This window comes from Furipterus horrens, unplaced genomic scaffold (assembly GCF_987537825.1).
Source record: "Furipterus horrens unplaced genomic scaffold, mFurHor1.1.pri manual_scaffold_4, whole genome shotgun sequence".
Lineage (NCBI taxonomy): Eukaryota > Metazoa > Chordata > Mammalia > Chiroptera > Furipteridae > Furipterus > Furipterus horrens.
The window spans coordinates 199,653,705-199,676,235 of NW_028327174.1; the positions used below are offsets into that span (position 1 = coordinate 199,653,705).

The 22,531-nt window shown below is 57.4% G+C and overlaps 1 protein-coding gene across 1 annotated transcript; it reads left to right on the top strand.

Annotated features, from left to right (window-relative positions):
* The first annotated feature begins 1,136 nt into the window (after positions 1-1,136).
* Positions 1,137-21,819, top strand: MIGA2 (mitoguardin 2). Its single transcript, XM_090274864.1, has 16 exons — positions 1,137-1,201; positions 3,662-3,900; positions 4,729-4,939; positions 5,894-6,006; positions 6,963-7,080; positions 7,702-7,838; positions 12,744-12,861; positions 13,982-14,082; positions 14,629-14,744; positions 15,584-15,656; positions 15,852-15,938; positions 17,390-17,488; positions 17,774-17,908; positions 18,630-18,683; positions 19,409-19,525; positions 19,780-21,819. Exons 2-16 carry the CDS (start codon positions 3,805-3,807, stop codon positions 19,984-19,986), a joined length of 1,782 nt encoding a protein of 593 aa, XP_090130990.1. The 5' UTR covers positions 1,137-1,201; positions 3,662-3,804; the 3' UTR covers positions 19,987-21,819.
* Positions 21,820-22,531: the final 712 nt, after the last annotated feature.

The window sequence follows — 22,531 nt, forward strand, 5'->3', positions numbered from 1 at the left end:
GTTCCAGACAACCCCCCCGCGAAGTAGGAACCTTACATTTATTCTACACTCTTAAACCTACGTAGCTTTAACAACATACGTATACAGTACCGCAAGATCTTGCGATACAGCGAAAAATCTGCGATAAATAATTAAATACAATATTTTCTAAAATCCCATGATACAGTGAGGCCACAATAAGTGAACCGCGATATAGCGAGGGACCGCTGTATTTGGTATTGCCCACATTCCTGAGTTTACCCCATTAGAGCAATATCACACAAGATTATGTTTAAGTATCTTAAACATGTAGTACCTTGTCCACCACTGTGCTCCCATGTCCAGCCAAAGGGCTGGCACGCAGAAATATTAGCTGTTGAATGAATGAATGAATGAATGAATGTGACCTTGCTTATAATTGTATTTTAAAAACTTAGATGTGCCCAGCTCCTCACATTTATAAAAGGGTTGCCACAGAGTTTTCTTCCAAGCCCCACGGAAGCCCTGTGACTCTGGCAAGACAGGAATTCGTCCCCCATTTTTACAGAGGGGTCAACTGAGTGAACTCCAGAGAGCTGAAGTGGCAATACTTGATTCCAACTCAGGTCGGCCGGATTCCAAACCCAGTGTTTAATACGGGCACAGATGGTTGGTCAGAATGGAATCACTTGACTCCGACTCCCAAGAGATGCTGTCTGGTGGGGGAGACGCAGCACTTTTGCAAACAACTCCAGAGGACGGTGGAAAGAGAACACTGTGGGAAGTCCGAGACGGTGGCATTTGAAAATGGGCGTTTGAGAGGCCGGAAGGACTTGCCTGCGGTGGGGGGACCAAACACGTGGGCTCAAACTGCCCCAGCTTCCCTCGACAAAGCCCTTTCAAAACCTGATGGATTTTCCTCCGTCCCTTTAAGAGCGGCCCCGCCTCATTCAACAGCCTCCGTGACAATCTAATCTCTCTGGCCAATCATAGGATAGAAAAGACCTCTTTCGCATCTCAACCGCACTTATGGGGGGCGGGGCAGAGGGAGCGTTGAGACTAAATTGGTCACGTGACATACCCCCTGGCCAGAGGCCGGAGCGGCGCGGAACGGTTCAGAGACGCTCATTGGCTGAAGAGGAAGTGGGGCCCTATGTAAGGCCACGCCCCCGAGCGGACCAGGGGTTGGTTGCGCGGACGCCGGGGAAGGAGACGCTGCCCTTCCGCAGCTATGGGATCCCGGGTGAGTGGCGGCCGGGCTGAACCCGCTGGGCGGTCGGGCGGCGCGGCGGGGTCCGGGACTGAGGCTTGCAGCGGGCGGGAGCCGGGCTTGCGCGGGCGACGGGGTGCGAGCGCAGGTGTCCGGGCCCAGCCGGACTAGAAGGGCCCGGGTTGGAATGAGCAGGTATCTGGTCGTGGGCGGCGCGAGAGGTGGAACGAAAGGTACCCGGTCAGCGAGGAGCCTGGAACGTTGTGGGGGTCGGAGCAGACCTGGGAAAGTGCCCGGGATGGAAGGAGCAGGTGCGCCGGCCGTGGGCGGTGCCAGTGGGCACTTGGAGGACCCTCAAGGATATCCCGGAGGCCGGGGCCAGAGGGGAGGCAGCTTGACTAGGGCTGCTCGAGGAGGTGTCAGGGATGGAACGGGCAGGTTCGGAAGACGGCGGGGATATTGCTGAGGTCCAGCGTGGCCGTGCCCCGATCCCGGCCGCGTCGGACTGCTGAGGTGTCGGGGAGGAGTGAACCGAGCCTGGGCAGAGGGTGTCTCCAGGGAGTGCCTGGGTCAGGGCCGTTGCTGAGGTCAAGGCGGAAAGGGCCGCTAAGGCCAGAGTCGTTCGTGGCGTCTCCCAGGGCAAGAGAGGAGGTGCTCCGTTGGAGAGTGTGGGCCTCCAGGCTCAGGGTGTAGGTGCCATAAAGAGGGTGGAACGAGCAAGTTCCTGCCCAAGGTTATAGCGGGGGGAGAGGTGATGGCCCAGGCGGGGATGGCATTAGCGGTGTCCACGGGGTGCGGACATTGCCGTGGGCTCATCATCGTGGAGGCGTCCCTCCGGGTGGTGCCGGGGGTTGGATAGGGCACGTTTGGGCTGGATCTGGAGTGAAGCAGGTTTGGGGATGGGTGTTTGTCACCTTGTATCTGGCGCTTTTTTCCTGCAGACACATGCCAGGCCTCCCAGCCCTGTCTCACTCCTGGAGCCCGCGTTCAGGCTCATCTGTATTTCTGCCCGTGGGCTTCTTACCTGGGGACGCAGAAGTCCTTCAGGTGGGGGCACGGAGGGAGAAGCGGCGGTTGGAGCAGGCAGCTCAGGGGAGACACCATGGCCTTGGGATCCCCCAGAACTGAGGTCACATCCCGGGTTGGCCATTTACCCAGTGACCTCCGTCGGTTCACTTACCGCTCAGAGCGTCAGTTTCCTTATTTTGTACAGTGGAGGTCGTGAGAGTTGTGAGTGACGAGACTCAAAGCCCTCTGTGGAGAGGCTGCCCCACGCCTGGCCGGCAGTAAGTGCTTGGGCAGTAGCTGCCGATGAGGGGAGGCTTATGATATTAACCCTGGCCCTGACCAGCTCAGTTAGCAGCCTCGTGGCAGGATGTCCTCCTACCCTGGACATGTCAGTTTCCTCAGCCCTAGAACATTCCGCTACCAACCCCCTCACACACAGCCCAGCTCTGGGACTAGACTGATAGCATCGTCCTTCCTTCCCACTCACTGGGGATAAGCTGTTTCTTGTGCTGGTCCAGTGACTTTGGCCACCATCCCAAACAGACAGGGTCTGTCCTGGCCTGTGTATTGCTTCTGCGTGGGCTCCCCGGGAGACCTTGAAGGCATGCTTGGCCTAGGCGGTGCTGGTGGTTGCGGAGCACCCTGCCGGATCTGGGGGACAGGGCTCTCTGTGGTTGAGACACTTGTTCTCTGCCTTGGGATGGGCGGTGGGCCACCCTGGCAGGGTCTCAGAAGAATTCTCCCAGGGGGAAGTTGTCCTTGGAGTCTGGTTCTTCTGGGGCTGGCCACTTCCTGCTCCACATCATATTTAGCAAAAGGGCTGCACTGAGCATGGAGCCTCAAGTCCGAGCAACCTTGGCCCGAGTTCTGACTCTGCCTCATACCAGCTGTGTAGCTTTGCACTCCTGCCAGCCTGCCTGGGCCTCAGTTTCCTCACTGGAAATTGACAAGGGTGTGGAGGGGCAGGTAGAGAGCATCTACTTTACAGAATTGTAATCATTCAGTGAAATAACACATGGGAGTAACTCAGCACAGAATATACACAGATGTGTAGTGGCTATTATTATTTGAGGAAATACCCTGCTGTTTTCGTAATACAGGCCACAGGAAGTAAAACATTCTTAGCTTTGTGAGAGGTGAAAAAATCGAAATGATTCTCAGGCAGGGGCCTGACCCTTCACAGGCCTGAGGTTTTGTTTAGCAGGAAAAGGCCATCGCGTCTGAGTGTGACCTGCCCACCTCCCGGTCCCTGGGTCTGCTCTTGGGCCAGACACACTGCCTTCTGCTCCCAGGGCTCCTGATGGGCAGAGGGTCTGTGGGGCATTCGGTTGCCTTCCTGCTCGTGGGTGCTGAAGGCTGGGGTGTCAGGCCTGGCATTCCGGATGGAGGCTTTGCTCCTGCCTCATCCCCCGGGGCCCTCTTGTGTGCCTTTTCTCTGCTCGTGTGCACATGTCCTTGTGTCTGACTTGGTCATCTCTCTCTCAGCTCCGTGGAGGGACCCTCTGGTATGCGCGTTCCTGTCTTTGCTGGCCGTGGATGGTGCCTGAGACTCAGCCAACAACCAGTTGAAGACATTTTCCCTGGAAACACTTGGCCCCAGTGGTTCTTGCCTGGGTGCTGGTCCTGCCATGGCGTTCCGGAGGACTGAGGGCATGTCCATGATCCAGGCCCTGGCCATGACAGTGGCTGAGATCCCTGTATTCCTGTACACAACGTTTGGGCAGGTAAAAATTGGGTGGGTCGTGGTCTGCCCTTGAACCACCCCGGTCCCTGAAACTCTGAGCCACTCTGCATCAGAAAAGCTGGGCCCTCATTATTTCGGTCCAGGAGTCTGGTGTCTCCCCTTTGAGCAGAGGAAGAAGGGCTGGGTTAGGAGTCTGGAGCCCCTAACCTGGTCTTTACCTGCCAGCCTCAAATGTCTATGCTGACCAGGCCTCTTAACACTTTTCTGAAGCTCTACCCAGTGGGATGCAGCCCTGCTGGAGGGGCCCCCGGCCCAGCAGCCAGAGGGTGGGGGTGGAGCAGGGACGTGTACAGATGGGACAGTTGTGTGGAATGAATGTCATCAGCTCCCAGGAGTCATTGAGAAACGCAGCTGGCAGACCGGGTTCAATTTCTGTTTCTCTGTCTCCTTGAGCACGTTTGTTACCCGCGTGAGCCTCGGGTTCCTCACCTGGAGGAGCGAGGGCTCCAGACAGGAAACGCAGGTGCAGCCCTGGTGCGGGGCCCGCCGCAGAGGCGCTCAGTCGCTGCGGCTGCTAGAACCGTGGCCGGCGCTGTTAGCGGCCCCTGCTGGACCCCGGATGCGATCTCCTTGGCTTCACCGTTTTGCCACCCCAGTCCTCTCTTTATGACTCTGTGGTTCGCATCGCAGAGGGGCTGGCCAGGTCCGCCCTCCGGAGGTGTTTGCCTCTCATTTTCTGGCCAGCAAATGCGCCCCAGGTGCTCGGTGTGTGTCCGCTGTTCCCTCGTGCTCCCCGGGGCGGCTCTGCCTGCCTCGGCGCTCTCCTGGGGAGCTGTAACTAACTGGCTGTCTCCCCCTCCTCCCGCAGTCTGCATTCTCACAGCTGCGGTTGACACCGGGCCTGCGGAAGGTCCTCTTTGCCACGGCCTTGGGGACCGTGGCCTTGGCCCTGGCTGCCCACCAGCTGAAGAGGCGAAGGCGGAGGAAGAAGCAGGTCGGCCCTGAGATGGGAGGCGAGCATCTGGGCTCTGTGCCCATCCCCATCCTCATGGCCAGGAAGGTCCCGTCGGTGAAGAAAGGTAGGTGTGAGGTGGTGGGGAAGGGCCTGATCTGGAGTCAAGTCCCCTATTAACTGTGGGATTTGGGGCTCTTGACATCCTGTGTACAGGTTCCTGTCATCTGGGAAGCGGGATTTACAGTAGAACCTCCTTCCCTGCATCCTTGTAAGAATTTGGTGGGTAACATGGCCCGCCACGTGTCCACTGGGTGGCGGTTGTTCTCATTATCTGAGGACCCTCGGGAGCACTGTGTCCTTGTGTGAAAACGAGTTTCCATTGTGAATTATCATCGCAAAGGGGAAGCTTTATCTTTAGAATGGAAAAAAAGAGTTTTTAGATTTGTTTAGAGCAGGACCCAAGAAATGCTGATTCTGCCCCCTGTCTGGTTTCCCCTGATTTTCCTTTCTGTACTTCTCTCACTTAAAAAAAAAATCTTCGGTGTTTCTTAAAAAGTTCTTCCCTTGAATCCTTTTTGGAAGGAGGAGAATTCCAAATCAGTCACTCAATCAACAACACAGGGCAAGCTCGGTAAGAAGAAGGCTGGCAGGGCTCCGGCCGAGTAGCTCGGCTGGTTGAAGCGCCGTCCCGATAACGCCAGGCTTGTGGGTTCGGTACCCGGTCAGGGCATGGGCAGGAGTCTCCCGATGAACGCGTGGGCGGGTGGAGCAGCAGGTCGATGTGTCTCTCTCCTTTCTCCTCTGTCTCTAAAATCAAGTTAAGAAAAAATAAATTAAAAAAAGGTGGGAAGTAGCTGCACCTCAGGCCCTGTGCCAGAGACAGGGACAAGGCAGTGAGTGGCACTGGCCCAGCACTCTTGCTAAGTGCCTGGCTTGGGGTGCTCTGCAGCCACCCTGGCTTCGAAGGGCAGGACAGGCTCCAGATGAGGAGGAGGGGAGGGCAGCCCGGAGCGGGGAGCGGCCTGCACAAAGGCTGGGTGGGAAGCCTGCACGACCCCTGCTCTCCTGCTCCTCACAGGCTACTCCAGCCGGAGGGTACAGAGCCCCAGCAGCAAGAGCAACGACACCCTGAGTGGCATCTCCTCCATTGAGCCCAGCAAGCACTCGGGCTCCTCCCACAGCCTGGCCTCGGTGAGGACAGGGGGGCAGCGGGGGGTGCCTGCCGTGGCCTCAGGGCTCCGTCCCCAGCTACCAAGTCAGGTTCAGTCTCGGCTCTCGGGGCTTATGGACTGGTCGGAAGATGGGAGAGGAGAGTTTATTCAGTCTTCCATTCATTTGTTCATGTTCATCCCTCCCTTCATGCGTGTACACACGCACACGCTCTTTCCCTCATCGTCCCGCCAGCAGCTGTTAGACACGGTCACTGGGTGCCAGGCACTGGTGGGAGAAGGGAGGACAGGCGCAGAAGGGGCACTATGGCCTCTTGGGGAAGACTTAGCTGGTTCACTCACTCATTCATCCGTGGGACATCCAGCGAGCACCTGCTGTGTGCCCGGGCTCTGCTAGGCGCTGAGGACCTGAGGACGCACAGATAAATAAGACAAAGGGGTTCTTTTCCCTGGGGCACGACTTCGGCTTATTTACTCATTAGTTATTCGTGAGCCCCAAGCCACGCCTGCCCTGGGGGCCCAGGGGCAAGCAAGAGATGGCTCTTGTCCTGGAGGAACCCACGAGGTGTCAGGGCAGGTGGCTGCTGCTGTGGGGGAGGGGAGAGGGTGACAGTGGGCCCTGGCCAACCCGGATGTGCTGGGTGATCCCCCAGTCTTCCTCCTCTGGCTGGTAGTGGGGCCCTGAGCAGGGAGTGGGCCCTGGGTGGGTTTTGTAGGGGGCTGCAGGGCCCTGGGTTGGGTGTTAGCCTCCGAGTTTCCTCCTGCCTCAGCAGTTCCTGTGAGGTGTGGTCAGGTGCTAGGCGCGGGGGACCAGATTTTGCTGAGGGCTTCACCTCGGCTCAGGGCCAGCTCCAGGGATGTTATCTGGAGACAAAGCCCGTGTGGCTCATGGTCAGGCGGTGGGGGAGGCTCGGCTCCTGCAGAGGGTCTGGAAGTTCTCGCCCCTTGCCTTGGGTTTTTGCGCTGCTTGGTGCCCAGATGGTGGTGGTGAACTCATCCAGCCCCGGGGCTGCGTGCTCGGGACCATGGGATGCCAGAGGGATGGAGGAGTCTGTGACCGCCAGCGACGGCAATGCCGAGAGTCTCTATATGCAAGGTACGGGCCGGGGGGGGCCTCGCGCTCTCCTGGGGTGGGCGGTGGGGAATGGGCTCCTGGGAGTCCAGGCCAGGCAGGCCCAGGACACTTCTCTAGGTGCTGCTTTGCACCCCCTTCCCCCTCCCCATGCCCAAACCTCCATTCAGTGGTTTCCAGCCATTTCTGGATAGGGAACAGCCTCTAGGAACAAATCTGATCTGAATGAAGGCCTGTAAGCTAATCAAAAAAGTGACCAGAGCCCTGGCTGGGTGGCTCGGTTGGTTGGAGCATGTCCTGCACACAAAAAGGTGGCGGGTTGGATTCCCGGTCAGGGCACGTGCCTAGGTTGCAGGTTCAGTCCCTAGTCACTCAGGGTGCGTATGGGAGGCATCTGATCATGTTTCTCTCTCACATCCATGTTTGTGTCTCTCTCTTCCTCTTCCTCTCTTCTCTCTCCCTACAATCAATAAACGTATCCTCGGGTGAGAATTAAAAAAAAAAAAAAAAAAGCGATCAGTCCCCCACCCGCAAAGCCCTGCTCATTCTTGTCCATTGGGGCCCTCTCCAGTAACGCCATGTGGGGCCAAGCTGCTGTCCTTCTGCTGGGGGCCTGACTCTCCCTTCTCTCTGGCCCGTGCTCAGGCATGGAGCTGTTCGAGGAGGCTCTGCAAAAATGGGAGCAGGCGCTGAGTGCGGGGCAGCAGGGGGACAGCGGCGACACCCCGGTACCGGGGGGCAGCCTCCGGAACCCCGAGACTGCGTCCGAGGCACTGTCTGAGGTAGGTGGTCCTACCCCTGGCCGTGGAGAGGGTCGCTGGGCAGCCCAGCAGCCCCGCCTCCTGCCAGCCCGTCACTTAGCCCCACGAATGGAAGTTTCCCCCAACCAGGATGTCGGGCCAACCAAGTAAAACGTTCACGTGATGTGCCGAGCGCGTGCCTGGCACTTGGCGACTAGGCTGTAAAGCACAGCGATGCTCACACCATGGCCCCGACCGTATACTCCCGCGGGATGGGGGAAACGGGTGGTGTGCGTAGTTGACTGGGTTACACTGCCTTTGTCTTATCTTGTCTTTGTACTTTTGGGGGGGCATTGTCCAAGTTTTCTAGAGTGAACCTTTATTTCAACATTAGGAATGAGAAATAAAGAGAAAAGCTAAAACAAAACATGTTTGTGAAAAGCACCCCAAATGTGTATCCTAGGATGGACATTCACTGAAGTGTTATTTTGTGATAATGGAAAAACTAGAGACTATGTAACTGCCCATCAGCAGGGATCTGGAATACTACGCAGCCATTAAAAGGCCGGGGGAGGTTATGTGAGCTGATAGGCTGCTATCTCTGTACAATATTATTAAGTGAAAAAAGCAAGGTGTAGAATGTGTGTAGTGTGGTCCGTGTGTGTGTTTAAAAAGATACATCCATGTACCGGTGTGCCTCTGGGTACCTGTTGGTATGTGCGTGTATTTTTCCTTTCCTCTGACAGGTGCACGGGAAATTGTTAACCGTGATCTGCGAGGAGAGGGTCTGCAGGCAAAGGTGGAAAAGGGCTTTTTCTTGTACTCCCCTGTGCTTTTCAGGGCCTTTCTTTACCGTTTGCCTTTTCTCATTCCAAGCATGTGTTTATGGGTGGGGTTTGCGTAAGTGCTGAGGTTGTGGGCTGTTTCTGTTTTATTCTTCATACTTTTCTGTATTTAAAAAAAAAAAGGTCCTGGCCTAGTAGCTCAGTTGGTTAGAGCATCGTCCCAATGCGCCAAGGTTATGGGTTTGATCCCTGGTCAGCACATACAAGAATCAACCAGTGAGTGGATAAATAAGGGGAGCAGCAGATCAGTGTTTCTCTCTCTCTCCCTTCCTCTTTCTAAAGTCGATAAATAAAAATTAAACATGAAAAACTAAGCCATGATGAGCCCCTGTGCTCTTCTGGAATGAGGTCAAATGGGGGTTACCTCTTTGGGGAGCAGTCTGACAATATCTGGCGAGTCAGTCAGGGGTTAGCCAGGAAATGGGAACGACTTCAGCCCAGGAGATGGGCTGCACAGGTGGGGGAGGAGCTGAGATGTGCCAGTGCCGTAGGGGGGGTGCCCAGAGCTCCCCTGGAAGCGGGAAGCTGGAGTCTTGCAGGGGCTGATCCGCAGGGATCGTCCCCACTTGGGATAGGGTGGAGCAGGGGTCTGGGGTGAGGCAGGACAAGGGAGGACGTTTCTCTGCCTTCCTCACACACACCCCCCCTTTCCTCCACCTGTGCTTCCGTTGGCTGGAAGTCCGGAAACAAGAGTTCACAGCTCCAGGATGGGGGCATGCCTGGCACAGCCTGTGACAAGTTGTTGTCGTGCCCTCTGCCCCAGTGGGGGCATTAGCTCAGAGACCTGTCACACAGGCGTGATGGCCTAGTTGTGGGAAGCAAAGGTTGGGAAATGCCTGGGGTGCAAAAACACCTTCAGCACCCCGGGGTGCAGCTGCTTCAGGCCACCTCTGCGTGGGGCTGACAGTGGAGTGTGTTAGAGCAGGGAGAGCTTTATTTCCAAAATTGGATTTATTGCTAATACTGCATCTTTTTAAAAAAGATTTTACTTATTTATTTTTAGAGAGAAGGGAAGGGAGGGAGACAGAGAGGGAGAGAAACATTGATGTGTGAGAGAAACATCCATTAGTTGCATCCTCATGCACCCAATCAGGGACCTGGCCCGAAACCCAGGCATGTTCCCTGATTGGGAATCGAACCAGTGACCTTTCAGTTTGCAGGACAACACCCAACCCACTGAGCCACACCAGTCAGGGCTAATACTGCATCTTAACATTTTAGAACTTTCATTGTTTTTCTTATTGTGAAAACAGTTAAATAGTCCTTACAAAAGTAGTGAAAACTACAGAAATAACAGAGTGGGAGAAATAAGAGCTCAGGCTCTGATCTGTGTGATGTGGACAAAGGCCATTGACCTCCCTGAGAGCTGGTGCCCTTGTGGGGATAGCAGTGCCCACCATGTGATCCTGGCCCATAGTAGGTGCTCAATAAATGATCTTGGTTGTCGGTATTGTTGATGTCCAGAACCCGCCATCCAGATGGAATATCCCTTCTCGGCATCTTTCTGTGTAAACATTTTTTAACAAGTTTATTGAAATATAATCCTCCTACCATAAAATTCACCAATTTAAATTGTAGACTTCAATGGATTTTAGCATATTCACAACATTGTAGGATCATATCACCCAACCACGATTTTAGAGCCCCGTCACTAGGCAACCGCGAATCCACTTTCTGTCTCCGGCAATTTGCCTGTTGTGGGTATTTCTTCAAATTATATACCATGTGGCCTTTTGTGACTGGCTCCTTTCACCTAACAATGCTTTCAAGGTTCACCCTGTTGTAACATAGGTCGCTGCTTTGTTTCTGTTTTTTCCTGACTGATCCTCTGTTGTATGGACAGACCACATTTTATTTACCCGTTTGCGTTGGGCATTTGCGTTGTTTGCGTTTTGTGGCTTTTATGAATAATGCTGCTGTGGGTACTTGAGTATAAGTTTTTGCACAGACATGTATTTTGAATTCTCTTGGGTGCGTTCTCAGGAGCGGAACGGCTCTGTCCGACGGGAACTCTCCGTCTAACGCTGTGCGGAACGGCCGGGCTGTTTTCCAAAGCAGCCACACCATTTTGCGTCCTCACCAGCAGGGCACGGGGGCTCTAATTCCCCACATCCTCGCCAACACTTTTTTATTATCTGACTTCCTGATCCCAGCCATTTTTGTGGGTGTGAAATGGTATTATTGTGGTTTTGGTTTGCATTTCCCTGATAGCTGATGATGTTGAGCATCTTTTCTTGTGCTCTTTGTCCATTTGTGCTCTTTGTCCATTTGTATATCTTTAGATACATTTTTAAAATATTTTATTTATTTCTTTTAAGAGAGGGAGTAAGAGAGGGAGAGAAACATTGATGTGTGACATCGATTGGTTGCCTTGCACATGCTCCCAATGGGGGATTGGGCCCACAGCCCAGGCCTGTGCCCTGACCGGGAATCAAACCGGCCTCTGGTCCGTGGGCCGGCGCTCAATCCACTGAGCCACACCAGCCAGGGCTACCATCTGTATATCTCATTTGGGGAAATCTCTACTCAGGTCCTTTGCTTTTAAGTCATTTATTTGTCTTTTTATTCATGAGTTGTAAGAGTTCTTTAGATAGTCTAGATACCAGTCCACCTCCAGAGATATGGCAAATATCTCCTCGTTCCGTGGGTTGTCTTTGTACTTTCATGATGGTGTCCCTCGGAACACAGAAATTTTTAATTATGATGAAATTCACGATCTCTATTTTCTCTTTTGTCATTGGTGCTTTTGGTGTCATAGCTAAGAATCCATTCCCTAACCCAGGGTCACTTCACAGAGACAGAGCTGGCAGATCTCAGCCAAAGCTGTGAGGCTTGGGCCACGTGGAGCAGGGTCTGACCCTGTGGGAGAACTCAGCAAAGTGGCCAGGGGGTCTGGGGTCCCATGACCTGGGGTCGAATCCCAGCTCTTCAGGCTCTCAATGGTGGACTCGGCCACTCAATCTCCTTGAGTTTCCTCTGTGAAATGGGGTCATAATAATATCTGCCTCTGAGGGATACCAGGAGGCTGAACTGTGAGGTGCCTGGTCCACGGCAGGTGCTTAGTGAAAGGCAGCCACTTCCGTCATTACTGTCCCCTCTGAGCTCTTCCGGCTCTTTCTCCCCAGTGGGCTCAGGCCAGAGTTGGCCCTTGTCTCCTCCCCAGGGTCTAGTTACATGCAAGTGCAGGATCTGGCGGCCTCTGTGGAAACAGCTGGGCCTGCCCGTGCCTGGCCTCTTGGCCCAGAAGAGCCTGGGGTCAGAGGAGCAGTGACCTCGTCTTCCCGTGCCCTGGCCTGGAGGCTGAGGGCAGCGAGGATGTGGAGGATGTCACGGGCTGAGGCAGCTGCGTTTCACCAGGCGCTGTACACAGCTCTTCCTGGGCCGCTGACTGCTCTCGTAGTGTAGTGACAGCGGCAGGTACGGTAAGTATTATGATGGCCGACTCTCGCTGGCTGTCACCATGGGCCAGCGTTTTGCATACCTTAGCGCCTTCATGTTTACCCTACAGTCCCATGAAGTAGACCCTCTTAACTCAGTGACAGATAGGGAAACTGAGGCTCCGAATGGGCATGTGTTTCGCTCCAGGTCACACAACTGGGAAATGGTGGGGGTAGCGTCTGACTCCAGGTCCGCTTGGGGCAGGACAGCGCTGCCCCTAGGGGGCCACACATCTCGTTGAAAAGTTTCTAGAGACAACATTGGAAAACAGAAGGAAATGGGTGAACTAATTTTAGTAATATAATTTATGTAAGCTAGTATACCAAAATATTATCATTTCAACCCATAATCAGCTTGAACGAGCGCCGAGATCATTTACATACTCACCTGCTTGTTCACGTGGGGCGTGTTTGAGACCCAGTGTGTATCTGCACTTCTGACACACCTCGGTTGCAACTGACCACATTTCAGGGGCTCGCTGGCCACGTGTGGCTGGTGGCTCCTGTATTAGGCAGCTCCTGTTGAGACCTGTGATCTCGCTACAGGGTCTCAGAGCCCGCTCCTCTCCCCCCAGCGGCTGGGACCCCCCGTCCTTGGTGAGGGATGGGGCCGTTGGCATGGGAGCTTGCAGGGCCGGGGTTGATGGTCACTGTTTTCACCACAGCCAGAGTCACAGCGGAGGGAGTTTGCAGAGAAGCTGGAGTCCCTGCTGCACCGGGCCTACCACCTGCAGGAGGAGTTCGGGTCCACGTTCCCGTCCGACAGCATGCTGCTGGACCTGGGTGAGCTGGGCCCCTCGCAGCTGCAGGGGGGTGGGCGCAGGTGGAGGTGGGGAGGCAGCGAGAGCGCCGGACCGTGACTCCCTCAGTGCATCGGGCAACCTGGAATCCCCAGGCCCCTCAGACCTCCACTGATCTAGTGCACAGAGGGGGAAACTGGGGTCTCCGGGGGCACAGAGGTGCTCCCCGATGTGTGGCAGGCAGGAGCAGAGCTGGGGTGAGGCCCTGGGGAGCCCCTGGCCCTGTCCCCTTGGGAGCAGGCCTCGGGCTTGTTCAAGCCTTTGGTTTGAGTCTTTTCCTGCTGGCACTGGGTGGGTGGAGGGGCTGGCTCCCAAGATTAGCCCAGAGCAGGCCAAAGGGCCAAGGACATGAGTCCTGCCATCACCCTGCCCCATTGGGGTAAAGGGAGGCCCCTGGGAGAATGAAGTTAAGCAGCCAACAGCAATGTTGTCCTGGTGGCTGCTGGGGGTCAGACCCTGCACAGTGGTGACACAGGCCCGGCGAGGGCTGGCTGGCGCCCCGCACTTGCCCACAGCCTCTCCCGGAGCAGCTTTGGCTATCAGAGGCCCCGCTCCCTCTGGCCTCCCATGGGGCAGAGAAGGCTGGTGGGCTTTCAGGGTGTGGGCTCTGCTTATCTGTTCCTCAGGCCTTCCCAAGGGGCCTGTGAAGGCCCAGGCCCTCTCAGCCCTCGGGTGGGTGAGGACGGGAACCCTGAGTGAGTGGCCCGTGGGCTCCCTCACGCCCTTTGGTATCAGTGGTTAAGCTTCAGCTTGTCAGAGAGGGGACGCGACTTGCCCAGGGCCACACAGCACAATGGAGCCTGCCCCTGAAGAGCCCAGGGCCCACCAGGACTCACGGTCCAGCTGTGTGGCCGTGGGCAGGTGCCCTCAGCAGCCTTGTTTCCACACCTGACTATGCCCACTTGCAAGGATGTCTTAGGATCGAAGGAGGCCATTCAGTGGAGGCGATGAGCCCCGGGTCCTCACGCATGAGCGCTCGGTCAATAGGAGCTTGGTGCTTGTCAGCGTCACCCGCCAGAATCGGGTGTTCCAGGCTGAATGCGTGCATCCCACTCGGGGTCTCCGGAGCCTCAGCCCAGCCTTTCTCTTCTTGCTCTTCCCAGAGCGGACCCTCATGCTGCCCCTGACTGAGGGCTCCCTGCGTCTGCGGGCAGATGATGAAGACAGCCTGACCTCGGAGGACTCCTTCTTCTCTGCCACCGAGGTGACGCGGGGTGTGTGGACGGACACGGGGATGGGCGGAGTGAAGGCCGGGCCTCTGCAACCCTGGGCTGAGCGTGGTCGTGGGAAAGTGCAGGCATTCCCTCCCATGGGAGCAGAATTTGGAAGTCACCAAGTGCTGCTCCCTGAGGACTCCACGCAGTTTCTGGGGACACAGAGGCCTGAGAAGCCAGGGGTCATAGGTCCTGGGGGTGAGCGCAGGGGTCTCCGCCTCCACCAGCTCCAGCCCACACTGACCTCTCCCCTCTCTGCCGCATGCCCGTTGCTTGGCATTAGTCTCCTGCTATGGCCCAGCTGTCTTGGCCTGGGGTAGGAGGACGTAGGCTCAGGTTCCTTCAGGAAGATGGGGACACTGAGGGCCAGAGCTGGACTTGAACCTAGGTCTTCTGCCTCTCGGGCCAGTGCTCCTTCAGATGTCCCCTCTGAGAGGTTGGCCCCTTTGCTGTCCGCTGGGCACGGGTCCCCACCCGCTGCGATGCTGCTGACACGGACTTTGACGTGCCCCTCCTCTTCCTCTGCACCTCCCCAGCTCTTTGAGTCCTTGCAGGTCGGAGACTACCCGATCCCACTCTCCAGGCCCGCCGCCGCCTACGAGGAGGCTCTGCAGCTGGTGAAGGAGGGGAAGGTGCTCTGCCGGACACTCAGGTGGGCGTGTAGGGCCGGGGGCAGGAGCAGCGGGCGGCTGGGGCAGGCCCCGTCCCCCTGGAGGAGGCCAGGCAAGCTAGCGGCCTTGGGTGAAGCCTCAGCCGGCTAGGCTCGCTGAGGGCCATGATGGGCTGGCACCCGCCCACCAAGGAGGGGGCCGAGGATGCCCCGAGTACCGAGATAGGCAGGTCTGGAATTAACAACAAATTAATACAATTCATTAATAAAAATAACAGTATTTCATGCTTGTTCTAAGATCTCAGAGGGATCCAGCCACAGAAACACAGTGGGCCTTATTCCTCAGCCCCATGTCCTGATACAAACCTGTGGTATATTTAGGTTTCTAATTCATCTTAAATGAACTTTTCTGTATAATATGAAACTCATAACTTGGCTTTTGGGCATGACCTCAGATTTAAGTTCTGTGTGTTTGAAGGTCACTGACTGAAATGGTGCAAAGCCCCAGTTGAAGCCCTGGTGGTCTGGATAAAGGGTAGCCAGGCCCAGGTGGGCGGCAGCCCTGCCCTGGCTTTCTGCCACTGGAGCAGTTGGCCATTTCTGTCCTTTGCTAATTGGGACCTAAGGGAGGCCAAGGTCAGTCCAACTCCCAGTGACCAGACCTGCTCAAGCTGTGCCCAGGGTTATTGAGGCTGACATATCCTCAGAGAGCATCAGTCAGACTTTCCTTTGGTTTTGGGGAGACCGAGGCCTAGAAGGGGCAGACACCTGCCCAAGGTCAAACTACCAGGCCAAGGCAGGGCCACCTGGGGTTCTACCCAGAGCCCCACGGGGCATCGCTGAATGGGGCCCAGGTCGCATGACTATGTGCTTTCCCTCAGGACAGAGCTGCTGGGCTGCTACAGTGACCAGGACTTTCTGGCCAAGCTGCATTGTGTGCGGCAGGCGTTCGAGGTAGGTGTGGAGCGGGGTGCCTGGGAGGATGGAGTTGGGGACGGGGCAGGCAGGTCTCCTGCGGGGCCTGTTCCCGCACCTGGCCCCTCTGTGCAGATGGGTCACCTGCTTAACACATTGGACTGCCCTCTTCATGTCTGGGGGGCGCTGCCAGCTGGGCAGCTCACTCTCCACCCCGCCCCTCTACTTCCTTAGGGCCTTCTGGAAGACCGGAGTAACCAGCTTTTCTTTGGGGATGTCGGCCGGCAGATGGTGACGGGCCTAATGACGAAGGCTGAGAAGGTAGCTGGGGGTGGGGTTCTCAGGTTTTCTCCCCCCCTCACCTTGTTCTGTTTTATTTTTAACTTTTATTTGGTTTTGTGGAAAAAAAGAAAGAAAGAAAGAAAGAAAAGCCCTACCTGAAATCAAGCTGGAGAACTTTGACTTTATCCTGTGGGGGCGCTGGGAAAGGCTCGGGGGTTTTTCCTGTGCTAATTTTGGAAACTGTGGATCTGCCCGACTCCCGGTGATTACAGTATAACACAGCTCTACGAAATTCACCGACTCTGAAGTGCAAACCATAGAAGGTCTCCCTGAATCCCACCTGCCAGGCTGAGCCACTGCCCATAGTCTGACGTCCGTCCAACTCACGTCCATGGACTGAAACCCTTGAACTTGTTATTTAGTTTCCGGGGCTCGGGTTGTGCACCATGGACTGTCGTGCAGCCTTACATTGCTGTGCGTGGGTGTGTCTCATTCATGTTTCCGTGCCAGTCCATGCAGTCCCTAGGGCGGCTTCCCTTGACTTCCCATCGGGCTCGAGAGCCCAGCATGGCCCCCTCACTCCACGTCCTGCTTGTGGTTGCCTTGTTCTCCTCGCTACCCAGTGGGCTCCAGCCCGCCCTGTTCACGTTTTGTTGGCCGTTGCTCCGGTGCCACCTCTGCCCAAGGTTCTGTATAGGTAGCGTCAGCGTGTCCATCCTCTTTGGTGTCAGCTCCACCCTGCCTGGCTCTTGGACACATCACTGACCTCCCGAAACCTCAGTATTCTTCTGTAAAGTAGACATAAAACCAGGATGTCCTTCATAGAACGGCGCGGCTTAGATGAGTCGATCCATATTAGATTGGTCCGTGGCGCGTACCAGCTTTCTCTGTCCGTACATGCTCATCTACGCCTGCCCATTGTGTCCCAGCTAAACCTCCCGGTGCCAGAGTGAAGGATTCATCCTGGGGGCCGGCAGCCTCGGTGCCAGCAGCAGCCGGCTCCTGTCCTGTTTACTGCTGAGGTCCGGGCAGTGGACTGATTGTGTTACGTGCAGGAGCTCAGTGACTCCCCCAGAAAAGCCCTACAGGTGGGGCTGTAGCTTCTCCCGTTTCACCAGTGAGGCTCGAGAGCATAGCGATTTGCATCTTTGGCTGCTGCCTCGGCCTCGTGTCCTCACCCCTCCTTCCGAAGGGAGCTCCCACTGCAGCATGTGCACATCTGGAAGGCAGCGGGTGCTCAGGAGGGGGCTGGTCTGAGATGTTGCTGGGCGCCTGGCGTTGGATCTGTTCTGGAAACGTCCTGGTCTCTGCAGAGGCACCCCGTGGTGGGCAGGGAACCCTTCCGGCCTCGTTTTCTCAGTGCCTGCTGCTCAGGGATCGACCCTGGCCCTGCCTTGGCATGTCCCCTTCTACGGGCCAGCCTGTCCCCACAGATCTTTGGGCCTGGGGGCTTCTCCCATGACTAGAACAGACTGTGCTTCTCCCTGCAGAGCCCCAAAGGCTTCCTGGAGAGCTACGAGGAGATGCTGAGCTATGCCCTGCGGCCGGAGACCTGGGCTACCACTCGGCTGGAGCTGGAGGGCCGAGGGGTGAGTTGGCCTGTGCTGAGTACCTGAGACCCTGGGCAGGGAGGGGGTGCCTGTGCTGAGCTCTCCCTTGACTCAGGGTCTGTGATGGCTCCATCACTGCTGTAAGTCCCCCGTTTCTGCCCTGCCCTAGGCCCAGGCCGTGAGAGAGATGGCCCCTGCTGCACCCCATTGCAAAGCAGAGATGTATCTGTTCACTCATGTGGCCCCCTCACGCCCTTGCTCCTCTGGCCTCAGTCTCCGCTTCTGGACGGCGACCCTGGCCTTAGAGCAGCCTGCCTCTCACAGGTGGTGTGCATGAGCTTCTTTGACATCGTGCTGGACTTCATCCTCATGGACGCCTTCGAGGACCTGGAGAGCCCCCCGTCCTCAGTGCTCGCCGTCCTGAGGAATCGCTGGCTGTCAGACAGCTTCAAGGAGACGGTGGGTGGCTGACCCCACTCCTCGGCCTGGGCCCCTGGTTCCCTCCCTCCCCGGCTTTGCGTGCCGATCAGATGGCAGTCACCCCGCTGCGCAGGCTCCCTGCCCCTCTGCCCTGGAGGAGCTTCCCAGGGTCCCCATTGCTCTCCTCAGCAACACCATAACGCTCCTGTCCTGTGCGTTTTCCTCCCGTGCTATGGTTAAACTTGTTTAATCCTGCCGTTCTGTGCTGGCGTTAACGCTACTCAGTTTTACTGCATCCTAGGAAGTCCAGTTAAAATATGGGAGAAAAGAGGCGCAGCACAGGCGCACCGAGCGCAGGCCCCGCAGGGCGAGCGTGCCACTCGGGAAGCCGGGACAGGCGGCACGGGCGGTCTGCAGAGGGCGGGGCTGGTCCTCACAGGCAGTTTCCAGGTGGTCGCTGTGGACCCCACAACCACTGGGGGACATGGGGTGCTGGCTCATGGCCTTTCTATAGATCAGGAAACTGAGGCCCAGAGATGCTCAGTGGCTAGTCCAGGGGCCCGCAGGGGGAAGCGTTAGAGTCAAGCTTCAGGATTTAGGTGTATCTCATTCCTGCTTGTGGGGAGGAAACCAGCAGCGCTCAGGCACCAAGCCCCATCTTCCTGCAGGGGCAAGGGCTCGGTCCCGGGCTGGGGGATGGGCTGGGGCTGCGGGCCCGGCCTCTTATTCTGGCACCCATTGGGTCCCATCTTTGACTTAGGCCCTGGCCACTGCTTGCTGGTCGGTCCTCAAAGCCAAGAGGAGGCTGCTGATGGTGAGTGACCCGACAGGGGCCCTGCCGATGCTGCGGCGGGGCTCTAGGGGTAGCACCCAGCTCAGCTGGCCCCTGGTCGGGGCGGGACAGGGCAGGGTGGGCAGAAGAATGGAGCTGGTGCAGGGAGGCCTTTCTGATCCCCCAGGCCTGGCTGCACCTTTTGGCCTCTGTCAGCACTGGCCACCTGTCCTGCCGGTACCTCTCCCTTGACCAGGAGCACCTTCATCTCACCCCAGGGCCTAGCAGAGGAGGACGTCGGGAAATGTTGAGGAAATCAGAAGAGGGGGAAGGGCAGAGGCACGGGCATGGCAGCTGGCTTGGGAGAGGCATCTGAGTGGGGGCGGGGTGCCCTGGGAGCAGGCAGAGTGGCCCCCGTCTGCCATTGGGGTGCTGTTATCTGCACTCCCAGGCGGCGCTGACTGCACTGTCTGGGCTGCAATCCATTGTTCCCCTTCGCCAGCCCAGCTCTGCTGCCCAGCTGATACCAGCTGCTGCCCCGCACACTCCGGGCACCTCCTGTGCCGAGCCCTCCCCGGGCCCCTCCTTGGGCAGCCCTCACAGCAGCCCTGAGGTTACCCCCATTCTGTAGAAGTGAGAACATGGCCTTCCCTAGTAACCTGCCCAGGGTCACCTGGCGAGGATGTGAATGAGCCCGGTCTCCCTCTAAAGCCCAGCTCTTAAGAAGACCCCAGGGTCCCAGCCTCACCCTCACTGCCCCCCGACAGGTGCCTGACGGCTTCATCTCCCACTTCTACTCCGTATCGGAGCACGTTAGCCCTGTCCTGGCCTTTGGCTTCCTCGGACCCAAGCCCCAGCTCGCTGAAGTCTGTGCTTTCTTCAAGGTAAGCAGGGAGCGCTGTGGCGGCTGCCCTGGGCCCTGGGATCGGAGGCCTGGAGGGACCAGGAGTGGAGCGAGAGCCTGGGCCTGCTTTCCCAGAAAGGGCCGGCGGGTGCCTGCAGAGCTTGTGCTGCCCCTCCCACGGGGAGCCTGGCCCCGGGGGTCTGAGCAAGCCCTGGGGGTGTTCTCGGGGCTCTGGAGGCCCTCAGTGGTGGGCAGGGGCATCAGCCCAGGCCTCATGCCAGCCCTGTACCCCAGGACCAGATCGTGCAGTACCTGAGGGACATGTTCGACCTGGACAATGTGCGCTACACCTCGGTGCCGGCGCTGGCGCACGACATCCTGCAGCTGTCCCGGCGCCGCAGCGAGATCCTGCTCGGCTACCTGGGGACGCCGGTGGCCAGCAGCGTCAGCCTGAACGGTGTGCTGCCCCGAGAGAACGGTCCCCTGGAAGAGCTGCAGTAGTGGCGGGTGCAGGCTGGGGAGGGGTGTCCGCCGGGGCCTCATCCACGTGGGTGATGGCAGAGAGGAGGCGCGTCCTTCCTCCTTTGGGTTGGCACCCAGGGGCCTGGTTGTCTGTGGCCATGGGCAGCAGAACCCCAGCTGTGGTCGCCACGGGCAGGTGCCCCTGACGTTGTCCCGCCCCCCCTTACCTAGGAATCCCTAAGGCCTGGGGGACAAACTTCCTTGGAGAGGGGTGGAGCCCCCAGAGGCCCCCTGACTGCCTTCGGCTGTCCCTGGGGAAGCGGAGGCTGGACTAGTGGCCAGTGGGGCCTGAGGGAGAAGGAGGTAGAGAGGGAGAGGAGGGTGTGCTAAGGGGAACTAGGGCAGGCAGAGCTGGAGTGCCCTGGGCGGGGTGTGGGACCCCAGAAGTGTCCCCCGCGCCAGGGCTGCCGACGAGCGGGCTGGGAGATGGCGGTGAAAGGCGGGCATGCAGGGCTCTGTGGCGAAGGTCGCCGATGTCTTGAGCTGGCAGGAACCTGGGCTGAAGGGCCTCAGAGCCCAGGCACATGGCTGGCCAGTCCTGGCGACCCCCCCAGCACCCTGAGCGAGTTTGCTACGCCGCAGAGGGAGGGCGGGGGCCTTGGACTGGGAGGGCGGGGCTGTGGGCACCGTGGTGGCAGCAGGCTCAGACCGTCAGGAGGTGGGACAGAGGGGCCTGCTTTCCTCCTGCTCACATCTGGGTGGAGGCCAGGCCCGTGACAGATCTAAGCACCAAACTGGGGCATTGTCCCCCGACATTCCCTCTCCCTGCTAAAGTCTGTCATTGCCCCTCCCACTTCTGCCACCACCAAAGACCGGAGGCGGAGCTGGTCCTCCCGCGCCCACCTGCCTCCCTCTGTGAGCCCGGAACTCCCTGGGTAGTGCTAGGCGCTGAGCTGGAGGCTCTGACCAGGAGCTACCTCAGGCCTGTCACCTGTGCTGCCACTGGTGGTGGCCAGGGGAGCGAGGGGTCTGAGGGTCCCCAGGACCATGTTGGGGGATATCAGAAGGTGTTAGCCTTCAGCTGAAGGCACAAATGCTCAGCAGCGCAGGGCCCGCCTCCCTGCTGGTCCTGCGGGGGTGGGGGGTGGGGCAGTCAGCACTTGTCATTTGTCCCCGCATCACGGGGCTTCTGTCAGCCCTGCAGACTCACTTCCCTTACGGTGTTTTCACCTGAGCTGGGATGTTTTATTTATTGCCTTAACACTTTATTTTGAGGTCCTGCCCCTGTCCAGGCTGAGAGACCTGCAAGAGAATACCCTTCTCCTGGGTCTCCATTCTCTGGATTTGGGGGACTGGCTCCTCAGGCGGGGCCCCTCTTCCCTGAATGGCAAAGGGGTCCGGGACCATTTAGGTCTGGAGGGAGCTGGGGGAGGGAGATGCTGGGCACATCCCATCATCAGTGAGCCCACCTTCCTCCTGGAATCCCCCCACCCCCCGTGTGCCCCACGTGCCCCGCATCTTCCCCCACTGTCCTGCACTCACTGGACTGGAGGACGGGTGTGCACTAACCTCGGTTCTGACTCCAAACCCCGCAGCTTCTGGGGGGGTCAGGCCCTGGGGTGGCGCTCCTCCATCCCAACATTCCGTTCATTTGCACTTAACCCTGCGCTGTGAATGTAGTCTTGGGCCTGGGCCCAGCCCACTCTGATTTGCTCCCAGATCACACACAAGTGGCATTTTCATTTTGTCTCTGTTTACACGTCCATGCACTGCCTCTGGCACTTGATCTGTTGCAGCTTTCAACTTTTGTACGGTAGAGCATCTGTGCATTAACCTCAAGTCAAATAAAGGATTTAAAGGGTTTCCTTCCAAGTTGCCATGCTGTGCTGGGTGCACGTGTGGCCCTTTACTTCCAGGGCCAGGGCTGGGGGCCCACTCTGGGGTGCAGCTGGTGGAGGTTCCAGGAGGGCAAGGGTTGAGGGCAGCCTGGCGGGGGCTGTGAGTCCTTTTGGGGCCACTTAGCCTGGCAGGATCCACGGGGTCCATCGGCTGGGAGGGCCCCTGTGGCAGTGGGGGGGAGTGGCCAGTGAAACGCACGAGGGCGCAATTGTGGGTGGGCCGCCTGGGTGTGGATCAGCTCGGGCAGATCCAAGTGAGGGGGCTGGGGTGTGGACTCGGCTTGGTTACTGACCGCCTGAGCTGGTGAGAACCAGAACAGGTGGCTGGGACAGATGGGGACAGCAGGTCTGAGCCTGCCAGAGCTACGTTCACAGGCAGTCACTGTGAAGTTCATTTGAATAGTACTTAAAAAAAAAAAAACTTGAACAAATTTCAAATGTACCATAGAAAGCCTACCCATAAAATCAACACCTCAAGTCAGTAATTAACATCTTGCCATTTCTTTTAAAAAATATTTTAGAGAAGTTTCAGACACGTACTTCACGCTTAAACAAACACCTGAACAAGCAGATCTTAAAAATAAGGTGGTTCTCCAACATGACCAAGACACCATAAGCCCACCTCAGAAAGGCGCCGGTAGTTCTCTAATGTCTGCTGGGGCTCTGAGAAGAAGTGTTTCCGGTCA